General features: G+C 47.8%; 1 protein-coding gene across 1 annotated transcript; it reads left to right on the forward strand.

Moving 5' to 3' along the window:
• Positions 1 to 2074: 2074 nt before the first annotated feature.
• Positions 2075 to 8030, forward strand: CBY3 (chibby family member 3). The gene is made up of 5 exons (XM_014521415.2): positions 2075 to 2143; positions 3160 to 3254; positions 5974 to 5985; positions 6858 to 6952; positions 7467 to 8030. Exons 1-5 carry the CDS (start codon positions 2075 to 2077, stop codon positions 7961 to 7963), a joined length of 768 nt encoding a protein of 255 aa, XP_014376901.2. The 3' UTR covers positions 7964 to 8030.
• Positions 8031 to 12363: the final 4333 nt, after the last annotated feature.

Consider the following 12363-nt stretch of genomic DNA (forward strand, 5'->3'; position numbering starts at 1 on the left):
CATGTCCTCCCACAGAGGCTCTATGAGATTCACAAAAGTTTAATTGGGAGTCTCCGGCCTATCACCCCATTTTGGCCCTATATTATTGTAACATGGTTGCTTTTGACAATTAGAACAGCATGTAGGAAAGGCAGACAGCCAGACAGTAGTGTTGCCAGTTCCCTTGAGTCTCACAGTAGCTGAGCTTGTAATTAAAAGCTTGGCTCCAAGGAGTCTTGTCATTCAGGGAGAGACTCCGTTTCAATTAAAAACGGGACATTTCTAGCCCCGGTGGTTGCAGAAAATGGCTTGATTAAGTGGCTCAAGTGGATCCTAGTGGCTCAAAAAAAAAAAAAAAAAAGATACTGCTCATTTTTCTTTATCGTTTCCTAACTTTTAAATCAACCTCAGGGCCATAGGGAGGCATGTTGAGTCTCTGCCATTGCAAACCTGGGCACAAGGTTACTATTTATCAATGATTATGAACTAACTGATAGAGCCAAAGTCTGATCAGGGGTGAGACTTGGATTCTGTCTGGTGTATGACCTTTGTTGAAGCGCAGAGCAGGAGACCTTTTGCTCAAGGTATCAAGTTTGTTTTTAAGACAGGGCACGGAGGACTTATACGTACATAGTTACAGCGCTCTCACAGCTGGAGATCGCTCTTCCCTCCAGCTCCTTTGCCTACCTACCTGCAGCAGCTTCACAGCCACCTTTCAGAGCAGACTTGCCTTTCGGTTTCCCAATGGTGTTTCTGCTGCTTTGTGTGTGTTTGGGGGACAGAGAGAGGCAGAGAGAGAGCTGGCTGGCCTCAAAGGGCATTTTGTGTCTGAGGTTTTGAATGACAAAGGCTCAGGCCTGGGCTCTGCTGAACTGCATTAAGGAGAGCTTCTCGCCAGGTGGCACTGCTCTCAAAGGCTGCTGTGCTGTGTAGGAAGAAAGACTGACAAACACGTTCCTGCGAAGGCATTTCAGAATTAGTCACGTTGAGTCAAGGGGGAAATGCCGCTATTGCAGCTGTCTACTTTGGTGGTAAGGCCTGAATTCCCCCAAGCGTGGCAGGCCGCGGCTCGTACAAGGCCCCGGTACGAAGTTATCTGTGTGTTACACACCGACCAAGCTCCCCTAAACTCTTAGCACAGGGTTTTGGAGATGAACAGGCCTCAGGCTACCCTCAAGCTGCAAAAAAGTGTACATGTGTTTTCCTACACTCCGGTTGTGAAATCACATGCAGCGTGCATGTGTCGGCAGGCAGGCCTCCACACGTGCGTGCTCACACTTGTCAGGTTGCTGACATCTGCGTGTTGATATGCAGAACTGAGCCGTGCTGTGCCCCTAATGCCAGGCTGCAGAATTTGGCAGTGGGATATATCCAGACGACAAAGGATAGCAATATGGTACCCACAAGGCCCTGCTGGATGGGACCGGCTGAGCAGATCCGTGGAAGCTGAGCTCTACATTTTCTAATGGGACGTTTGTGAGAGAAACCCGCTGTGAACTGAAAGCAGCAAGTGATGCACAGGGCACATTCAATGGAGATTTCCCTTTGTGATGCAGGCGTGTTACACAGGTTGCCATAGCAGCAGCATCCGTAACACAGGGGCCAACAGGAGGGAAAGAAGTAGGTCAATCTGGTCTAAATAATACCCAGACATGTCAGTCTCAAACTTAGCCTGATCAGGGCAGAGAAAATGAAAAAGAGGGGAAAGGACAGAACGAGCCCAATCTGAAGACAAGATGAATGTCCGTGGCCTTGAGCAGTTTCGTGGTGAAAGAGAAAGAGCACATTTTTAAGTTACTTATGTGTTGAAATTAGAAAGGCCTGGACCCCAGTGCTGCACCCTCCCAAAGCTGACCACGGCATTTGAAAGCACCTTTGTAGTCAAATGTCTTTCAACCCCCCCCTCTCAGGATCCAGACTGCTGCAGCAGTGAGAAAGTTCAGGCTAGGACCTTAAATGATTACAAACTGGCTGCCCCATTTTGTTATGACGCTGTCTTGTTTTTATTGACTGAAATTCAGATGGTATCAAAGGCAAGAGGAGGAAAGGAAGTCACGCTGAAGCTATGCAAAGTAAATATTCAGTTGTGCGACCCATGTTGTTGGCTGTGTTTGCAGAAGCTTACGCTCAGTTCGAGGGCATCTCTGTGTCTGTTTCTATCTGGGTAAGGTGCTCGGTCCTGTCCTACACCTCCAGGCACTGAGCCCAGAACCCTACTGACTTTGGGTACCAGCAGGACATCTGTTTAGTACGAATGGCGGGCAAACAGAGAGACCCTGCTGGGGTGGGGAAAGCCTGGAAGGGAAGGGAACATGGAAGCACATCCATCCACAGATTGGAGAGGGAGTTGGAGCCTCATATGGGGGGCAAAGGTTGCATATAGAGGGGACTAAAGGGGACCATAGTATGGGAGGAGAAGGAATAGGGGCATATGGAAGCACAGGGGAGAGACTGGAGGATTGGCAGAGAGTCCCCGTAGTAGAAAAGGGTGGGAGGCCTGAAGGATCATGTGGGCTGGGCTGGATAGATGCAAAGGAGTCTCCTGGGAGGTTGAATGAGCTCAGCCGATAAGAGTCACAAACACGACCCCCTAGTTTTCCTGTGTCGGGCCTAGACATTCCTGGGTTTGGTATGAAGGGTCTGGTCTGTTATAGCAGAAACACAGGGCTAAATCCTATTCTCCTTCATGGACCTAAATGGCAGGTGGGCAGCTGTGTCTCTACACTGTGGGGATACATAGGGCAGTTCTGTTTTGTGGCAGGGTAAAGCAGAATCGCAAGCTGGGTGTGAGTGCCCAGAACTGCAGTGCCATGGCTGCATAAGTACTATTTTACCCATGTAGCCACGTGAAATCCTGTTTCATAAAATGAGATAAGATTCAGCCCATGGTGTCTACTGTCACCAGCTTAAATGATGTAAATGCTGCATATTGCAGCCAGGCTAGCTTGTAGCTGAAGTGAGTGCCTTTGTGCACACAAGCTGCAGCCCTCCCAGGTTAATGGTGTGTTCTTACCCCAGGCAGGCTAAAATCCTAATGAGCTCATGGTGGTTTGTAGTTTTTGCACAGCAGCAGTACATGGTTGAGAGTAGTAGCATTAATATGGCTTAACTGATCAAGGCCCAGCATTTGCCTTGGTCAGTTAACCCATATTAATGCTACTACTGCCTTGTCCTCATTAGGGTTTTACCTCATATGAGTCACACAATGGACGTGTCTCCATGTGCATTAATGTGCTGGAATTATGGCGCATGAAGTTTAGTACCTGTAATAACAGGTACTAGCTTAATGCACCATAACCAGCACTACTGCGCGGTAGCACCGGTGCACAGCTTCTACATGACACTAATGCCCAGTAGACTAATTCTACTGAAAGAAAAAAAAAAGAATTAGTCTACGCATTAGCACAGCTTTCACTGTGATGTGCTAATGCACAGTAGAATTAGTCCACTGCGCTTCTAGCATCTTGTGTAGACACGCGCAATGTGGCTGCCTTTGTGTTTCTAGTTTATGTGGCTCGGAAGCAGCAAGGAACTGAAAACCAGATACTCCCACTGAGAGAGAATGAAATATACTACAGAAAAATCCAGGAAGGAATAGATAGAAGAAAGGGAAAGGGGTGAGGAAATAGCCTCTGTTATTTGGACAAAAGTGCAGGTATTCAAAGCCCTGATGTTCTCTGCAGCAGCAGTAACACTATGGACTTCTCTCCCTGGAGAAATACCCAGTCTCTAAGCTTCTCCCACTCTGTTGACCTGCTGGTACATAGAAAGCCTACAGGTGGCACTGGGATACCCCTTGGTGTGTATAAATACGGCTGGTTAAGACAGGGTATTGTGAGTCACTGCAAGCAGGGTGATGACATGAGCCAGGCATAACTTCAAGGGGGCAGCGAAAAATCAATACCAGGGAGGAAAGCTCCTGAAGGGACTGCTCCTGAGGGCTTACTGAATTGAAACTAAATCCTCTATGTTGGTGAGTAGCTGAAGGAAGGGCTAGTTAGCGACCAGTACTGTTGGAACTGAAAGGAAGCAGCAGGACTGATCCTGCACCCTTGGAATCGTGAACTTCAACAGGCCTACAACTGGGGCTGGTGGGTTTTGAAAGCTCGCTATACAGGGCCTAGTGAGTTATTGGTATGGAGCTTACCAAGTTGTAAAATAAAAGCACTGGCCAGGTCCTACACAAAAAAGTTTTACAGCTTTGACTATACTGGTATAAGCAGCACAACCTAGCTAGTCTGGATGAGTTACACTGGTACAAGCATGCTTATATCAATACAGCTTATTCTGACTTGGCAAGGGAAATTAACTGTAATAACACAAGCCACCTTTTATAATATGGCTGCACTTGCCTGATGGATTGTTCTAGTATAACTCAAGCAGTTAAATGGAAACCAAAAGCAAAAGCCGGCACTCCTGTAACTGATGCGGATGTACTGGTACAGAAACTAAGCGAGATCCAAGTCTGCGTTCAACTAATGATCGGACAAGCAATAGACGAGCTCCCGAGAAAGGGTAGAAGGGAACAGGTAGCCGAGGGATCAGCGCAAAGAGAGAAAGAGAGAGGGATAAAATCTTTTCAGATTTTATCTATCCCAAGTGCTGGATAGGCTGCCAGTGAACAGAGGAGGGCTGTGGATCAAGGAACAGGCAATAGCTTCTGAGTGGAGAGGTGGCTGGATTGGCTGGTCTCCATTTAAGCAGAATGAATATTGATGCTTCAAAATGGCTTCAAAACTGGCCTTGCTGGTTACCAAACTTTAGATATAAGAAAGGTCAGGACAAGGGAGCTTTCAGCCGTCTTTAATAACTGACAACCCCTTTCAGTGTAATTAATGAGCAAGAAGACAGGCTTTTGCAAGATAAGGTGGAAAACAAGATGACAAAGGTGTAATGTGGGTTCAAAGCCTTCCTTGTATGGACAAAATGAACAGGAGACCCATTGTGGATTACCCAGCTTTGAGAATTAGCAGAGAGGGAGGGAGCACAAGCACCTCTCATACAACATGCATTTTTTTTTGTGTAGAATGTAATTTTCTTTAAGCATAAAGATGCATCTTGGTGCCTGCCCGAGCTCCTCCCCTTCAGCGGAAAGATCCCCTTTGATTTCTGCAGTCAAAAGCTTTAGTTAAAAGCCCGTTGTGCACAAAGGAAAAAAAAATCACAAAGCATTAGTAGCACGAGACCGCACTGCACTTCCGTTTTTGTAATCCTCAGATGGGAAATGGAGTGAGACTGCCAGTGCCTTTCAGGAGAATTAATCAGGTTTGCAGATTAACTGAAAGTTAGACATTTATTTATAAGCAAGTGTTTACACACAAATGCAGGGAGAAAAGCAACTATGAGCTAAAAGCAATGAGCATCGATGGAGAGAAGACCCTAGAGAAGAACTGAGGCAGGATTCTCGCATTTTAAGTATAAATACTGATGGCTAAAATCTACATAGGAAAAAGAAAGGGAAGGAGAGGAGAGTAAAACAAAGGCACTAAGACAGCACGTAACAGGCTGCCTCTTCCTTTAAAGAGATGACATTTAAATACTGAGCAGCTATTTGCTCCTCCCCAGAACAGCGTGGGCCAACACACTATCATTGGTGATTTGTATTGCAGTAGCACCTAGAATCCTAGTAAAAGATCAGAGCCCAGTTGTACCAGCCACCATACAGACGAGAAAACAACCTGTCTCAGAGGGCCTTACAGCCCACGTGTCAGACATGACGCGACTGGTACACACATAGGCTACAGTGGAGGTAGGGTAGGAAGATGAGGAAATAAAACAAACAGGATTTAGCAGAAAAAGAGAAGTCTGCACTCGCCTCTTTCCCAATCAGCGCCATAGGGGAGCTCTGTGCAGACACTGTAGTAGAGGGAGGTTTTTAGGAGGGGTTTAAAGGAAGAGGTGGTGGCAGCGCTGCACATGACAATACTGCTTCTAGTAGAAAGGCTCTGGCTTGCTCACGGGGCTGGTTTATTCAGCATAGCACTAAGGTGACAGGCTCCCAGGGAGGTATTTTTTTCCTTTCTTGGTTTATGCTGATGATATCTGACTTTCTAATGAGAATGAAAAAGCCGAGCACACAATTAATGACTACAACCCAAAGGGAAAACCTGGGGGTGGAAAGAAATCACCTTAAGTTCAGATCTGATTGTTCCTTCGGGGAAAAGGTATACCCCCATGGTCTTGTTCCCAACCTGGGTGGATCCGCAGAGATCCGGGGATGCCAGGGCATTTATGTTTACTCTGCGCTGGCTCTGATTCAGGCTTTGTGGCAGCGCAGTTTCACAGCAGCCCCTCTGCTAAGGACACCTCTGTTCCCTGACGGCTGCCTCTGGGGTCACATTCAGATGAGCACCAACGTGCGGTATGTGGCACCGTAGACCCGTCTGTGGCACTACACACCACATGTGCATGTGTTCCCCACACTGCTACTTTACAGCATGGGGGGTTGACCCCGGGAGATCCCCAGGTCAAAAAAACTCACACCTAAAAAAAAGTGGGGCAGTGCACATGGCAGCAGCATGCGCTGCACAAAACTGGAGCCTGGCTGGCCAGGGTCATGCTCCAGCTGCTGGCCAGGCTCTCTGCTGCAGGCGCGCCATGGCTGCAGCTCTCCAAGGCCCCCAGGTAAGGCTGCTGGGGCCGGTACAGTTGCTGGCCCCAGCTTCCCCTACCCCACGCAGGGTAACCTGCGCATGCCAGAGCGCATGAAGCGCTGGCATTCCCTGGGGACAAGCAGCAGAGGCACAAAGCGTGTGTGCCACTGCTGCTTGTCCCTGGAGAAACACACATTCACACTCGTCTGGATGTGGCCCAGGATTCTAGAGAATAGAGGGGCCCATGGAAATGCTGGTACAACCTCACACTCCTGTCTTTCCTAGGGTAGAAGAAGGATGCACATCCTTCAACCCTGACTGTCTGGCTCCCTCCCTCTCTGCAGACTTGCAAAATATCTACGGCTGGCTCCATAAGAAAGGCAAGGGATGGACTTTTGTTTCCTCAGTGGGGGTGGGACATCAATGAAAAGAAGAATCTTTTTGTGTGTGGTGGTTGGGGGCGAGGGAGGACAATTATCTGGGCTCATGACTTCTATCTTCAGGGTGAAGGAAGGTAGGCTAACACTTTTTAGAGACTAACTGGGTCAGAGTTTCTGTATATTACTTTTCAAAGGTGCAACTTTTACATTATATTTATGTGTCTGGATGCCTCTTTAACCTGTATACCAGAGCTGCATGTTCTCTTCAGGATTTCGCTGCTTGGTAGGGTGATTTATGCAGAGAGCTGAGGAACGGTATTTTAGGAGTGCCGGCCTAGACCAAAGTGCTGGGTTGAGGTAGCCGAGCCTGTGGGTTAGGTTGTACTTGTTAGTTTTCTCATCTAATTCAGTGCTATCTTATCTAGCCTCTCAGCGTTGTACCTCCCGCTGCAGGTTGGCTTGGGGTTCCACAGCTTCCTGCTGCAGGTTTCTTGACTAATTGCTCTGCTTTCAGCTCTTCTTGCCATGGACACCGTTGTCAACATAGTACAGGAGCTGCACGAGTATTGGGCAACCCATTTCTCACGGAGATTTCTACCCAGGAGGCCCCCACTTCGCCAAATTACTTCCTTGTCCAGTTTCTACCTGCTGGACCACAGGACCCGGCAGATGGAACTAGGTTTGGATTATGGCCTGCCACAGGCTCAACTGAGCAATGCAAAGTTTGTCTTCCAGGATGGCAAATGGCAGAGTGAAGGTAGCCCTACCCATCAGCTTCCATTTCGGCAATTATTCCCCTCCTCTGGCCAAGAGCAGTCCAACAAGGTCCTCAAGAAGGAGAATGAGGCCCTTCTGGAGGAGAACAATTACCTGAAGTTGCAGCTTGAGTTGTTAATGGACATGCTGACAGAGACCACAGCTCAACTACACATTGTAGAGAAAAAACTGGATGCCCCTGCCTGGCAGGCAAAGATGAAGAAACCAGACAAGGTGCTGATGCTTAAGTACTAGTGGGAATCTTTGGTGCAAGACCTGGGAGTCTGCACTTACTGAAATAGATGCATATCTGCCTTCTTGCTTCCAGAAGCTTAATAAAGCCCTGAATCAGATCAATCTGTAGTGTGATTTTTGCTTGAATGGGGCATCTATCTTTTCCCACTACCTGCAGGTTGCCACATGCCATGAAGCTGTCCCAGCTTTGCTTTTACTTGTAAAAGCACTGAACTGAGACTAACTCCAAAGTAGGACTATTATTGTTAATGATACCCCCATCTACATATACCACGTTTTTCATCTCGCAAATACCATACACATGTTGGCTCATTGTAACTTGTGATAAATAAATGTGTGCTTGGTTAGATTGTGTGAGGCTACCCGGCAGCTACACCTGGCCACTTTCCTTACCTCTCACCCCCTCAAGAAATAGTGCTATCCAATCTCCAGTTAAAGTCTGGGTACAGTCTTCTCATGCAGGCTATGATCATCAACACCCCAGCAAAGGCATGTATTTTTTCACATGGCATGTGTTTAAAATAGATAAAATATTGACAACAAAACCATGTGATCTTTGTCATGCCCTGAAATACACACTTTGTGCATTTATGTCTAGGCAGGTCAGTTATCAGGGCATGAGTGCCTAAACAACCATTGGGCTATAAAATATTTAAAATTCAAGCAGGGTAAGTAAAGAACATTTCAGAAGGCTGTTTAACTACACAGAGGTTGCATCTACACATGTGTTTTACTGCACCGCTGACTAATTAGCTCCATAGTAAAGTATCACCATCTATACATGCACCCATATTAGGGTGCAGTAAATGAACTCTGCTGTAAGATAGTACTGTCCGGGACAAGTACTAGCCTACAGCGGAGTAGTTCCATGCACTGAAACGCAAGTGTAGATGGTGACTGGGCTGGGCTGGGGCACGAGGGTGCTACAGTGTGGGTGCTGCCTGCTGGCTAGCCTGGCACGGTAGTACCCTTGTGCCCCAGCCAGCCCCTCTGCAGCACATTGAGCCAGGCCGGCGTAGCCCCAGGCTGCCCTCCCCTGGACACCTGCCATCCAGGGCTGCTCTGACTCGACCCAGCTCAATGTGGGTCCCAGGCACATGTGTAACTGTGCTTGGAAGCAATAAACTCTGGTACAAACTTTGCTGGAGTGTATTGCTACGTGCTAATTGCACATGTAGATGCACTCAGATTGTCAGGAATGACTGCTGCAAGACAGAAAAGGTTAAAGGTGCACCATTACATCAAGTAAACTAGGATTTATTTTACTGTGAATTATAGGTCAAGAAACCAGCCAACACAGTTCACTTTATTACACTTCAAAATTGAACCTAACTGTTAGGGATTCTGTCATACACACAGGAGAGAACTGATGTTATCCATTATTCAAAGGCTGGAACTGGGACTTCAGTGAAGAAAGCTAACCAGTGTAATAAAATGCCACCACTTAGCGCTTATGCAATGCTGAGCTGCAGTTCTCAAAGCTCAGTAAAAGATGGCAGTAAATATTTATAATATTTACAAATGGAAGAACTACAGCATAGACAGGCAGAGAGTTTTAGGTCTATATAGCAGAGCTGTGAAAAAATGTGTTTCTCTTGACTCCTGGCCATCTTACCCACTGAATCATGCTGCTGCTCCCCTGGTGGTCGTTTGATTTAAAAACTGTTTAAAATCTAGTATCAGTTTTGGAGGAAGGGAGGCAGTTACATCTTTGGCTTCCAAAGGATGCGAATCAGGGTGGAATCTAGCCCATAATGCCAGCAGGTCCAAAGCATGCCTGGATGCCAGAAAATAAATGTACACATGCTCAAGTGTAAGCAAATACATGGACATGTTGATTGTGTTGGGTCTAGCCAAGGGGGGAGAGGAAGGGGCTGGTGCATATACAGGGGGTCCAGCTACACAGTCAAATGAAAGATGGTTAGAAACTGGCTCTACAAGTTGTTACACATGTTCAAGCACTAACTTCCTAGCAGGTGGGCTGTTTAGAGCTGGGGAGTCATTTTTATCCCGCGATCATTCCTTTGCGCGTGGCCAGTCTAAACACATTGCACAACTGACCAATGAATTGCGTGATTTCATAGATTTCATAGACATCAGGGCTGGAAGGGACCTCGGAAGATCATCAAGTCCGGCCTCTTGCCCAAGGGGCAGGAAGTCAGCTAGGGTCAAAGGATCCCAGCAAGATAAACGTTCAAATGTTTCTTGAAGGCGTTCAGAGTAGATGCTTGCACCACCTCTGGGGGGAGTTTGTTCCAGGCCTTGGGGGCTCAGGCAGTAAAGAAGTTTTTCCTTACGTCCAGCCTAAAACGGTCTTGCGGGAGTTTGCAACCGCTGGACCTTGTCATTCCCTGGGGTGCTCTGGTGAGCAGGCATTCCCCCAGATCCTGATGCACACCCCAGGTGTACTTATAGGCTGCCACCAAGTCACCCCTGAGCCTGTGCTTCTCCAGGCTGAAGAGTCCCATAGCTGGCAGCCTCTCATCATAAGGCCTGTTCTCCTGCCCTCTGATCATGCGTGTGGCTCTCCTCTGGATTCTTTCAAGCTTCTCCATGTCCTCCCTAAATTGTGGAGCCCAGAATTGGATGCAGCGCTCCAACTGTGGCTTCACCAAGGCCGAGTGTGGGAGAATGACATCCTGGGTCTTGCTTGAGATGCATAGGTAGCTGCAAGCCAGCTTTGCTTGCTTTGCCAGCTGCGGTATCACACTGGTGGCTCACATTCATCTTGTGGTCAATCATGACACCTTAGCTGGGATGATATAGTTGGGGATGGTCCTGCTTTGAGCAGGGGGGTTGGACTAGATGATCTCCTGAGGTCCCTTCCAACCCTCATTTTCTGATTCTGATTGTATGACCCCCAAGTCTCTTTCGGTCGTGGTGCTAGCGAGTGTAGCATTGCCGAGCCTCTAAGTGTGATGCCGGTTTTTATTCCCGAGGTGGAGCACCTTGCATTTCTCCCTATTGAATGCCATCAGGTTTTCATCCACCCACCTTACAAACCTATCCAGGTCGGTCTGGATCACCAGTGTATCCTCATGTGTGGACACTCTTCCCCAAAGTTTGGTGTTGTCAGCGAACTTGGCCAGTCCACTTCTGACACCAGCGTCCAGTAATAATTATTTTGCACTTGCGGCCATATTTCTTACCAGCTAAGAACTGCTGTCCAGAGGAGTTTCCCATCTACTGACCCCTCCGTGAATTCCTATGAAATATGAACTTTAATATCTACTCAGACTTTTTACTATCTTTTCTCCAATGCTGATGAAGGGTGTTTGTGCCTGAAAGCTTGCAATTAAAGACATTTTTTTGCAAAAATCTTGTTGGTCTACTAAAAGATATCATCACTACTATGAGTCCCAATTGACTTTTCCTCTAGATCAATACAGCTACAACCTGGACACCTGACACATGGAAGATATTGAATTTTAGTCGTTTGTTTTAAATGAAATCTTATTTTCCCAAGCAGAAAGCAACTGTGACCACCTGAGATCCTGCTCCTGCCTTTGTTTCAAGTCAATTTGCATCATCACAGATCCTCACGGGAGGTGAGAGGCTCTATGCCAGCTATGAACTGACTGCCCAGGAGTTTTCCATCTATTGACCCCTCCGTGAAATCCTATAAAATATGAACTTTCATTTCTACCCAGAACTTTTACCATCTTTTCTCCAAAGCCCAATGAAGGGCGATTGTGCCCGAAACCTTGAAATTAAAGATTTTTTTTTTTGCGAAAACCTTGTTGCTCTAATAAAAGATATCATCTCTACTATGAGTCCCAATTGCCTTTTCCTTTAGACCAATATGGCTGCAACCTGGATACCTGATAATGATCTTGCCCTTGCAGCCCATCTTATTTGGTGTACGTGGCCTGTTTAAACACATCACACCACTGACCAGTGAACTGCGTGATAATTATCTTGCGTTTGTGGCCCACTGTACTTGGCACGCGTGGCCTGTTTTACACATATTGCACCACTCACCCGCGCATGGCATCATCTAGGTCAGGTGTAGCAGGCCCCTAGCTGTGACAGGCAGAGAGAGGAGGCCCCCAGGGGGCTCAGGCATGAAGCCCTCCCTTCTCTGCCACAGACCACCCAAAGGCGGCCTCGGGCACGTCACTTAGCCGCGCTGCGAGACGGACTCGGGGACTCAGCCCCACAGACATTGGCTTGGCGGGAACCATAGCAACCAGCCGCGCGCCCCCGTCCCTTCAGCGTAGCCCCACCCCCAACATAGCACCGCGCCGCTGTTTGGCAGCTCGGCCCTCGCGGCGTGCGGCGGTTGGCTCCGCCCACAGGAGGGTAGTTTGCCTCTGACGTCAGCGCGCGGTGCCCTGTCACGCGCTATTTATAGGCCGGCGGCGCGGGTCGCGGAGCAGAGCGGCTCAGGCGAGGAGGCC

Source organism: Alligator sinensis, unplaced genomic scaffold, assembly GCF_000455745.1.
Source record: "Alligator sinensis unplaced genomic scaffold, ASM45574v1 scaffold741_1, whole genome shotgun sequence".
NCBI classification, from domain to species: Eukaryota; Metazoa; Chordata; order Crocodylia; family Alligatoridae; genus Alligator; species Alligator sinensis.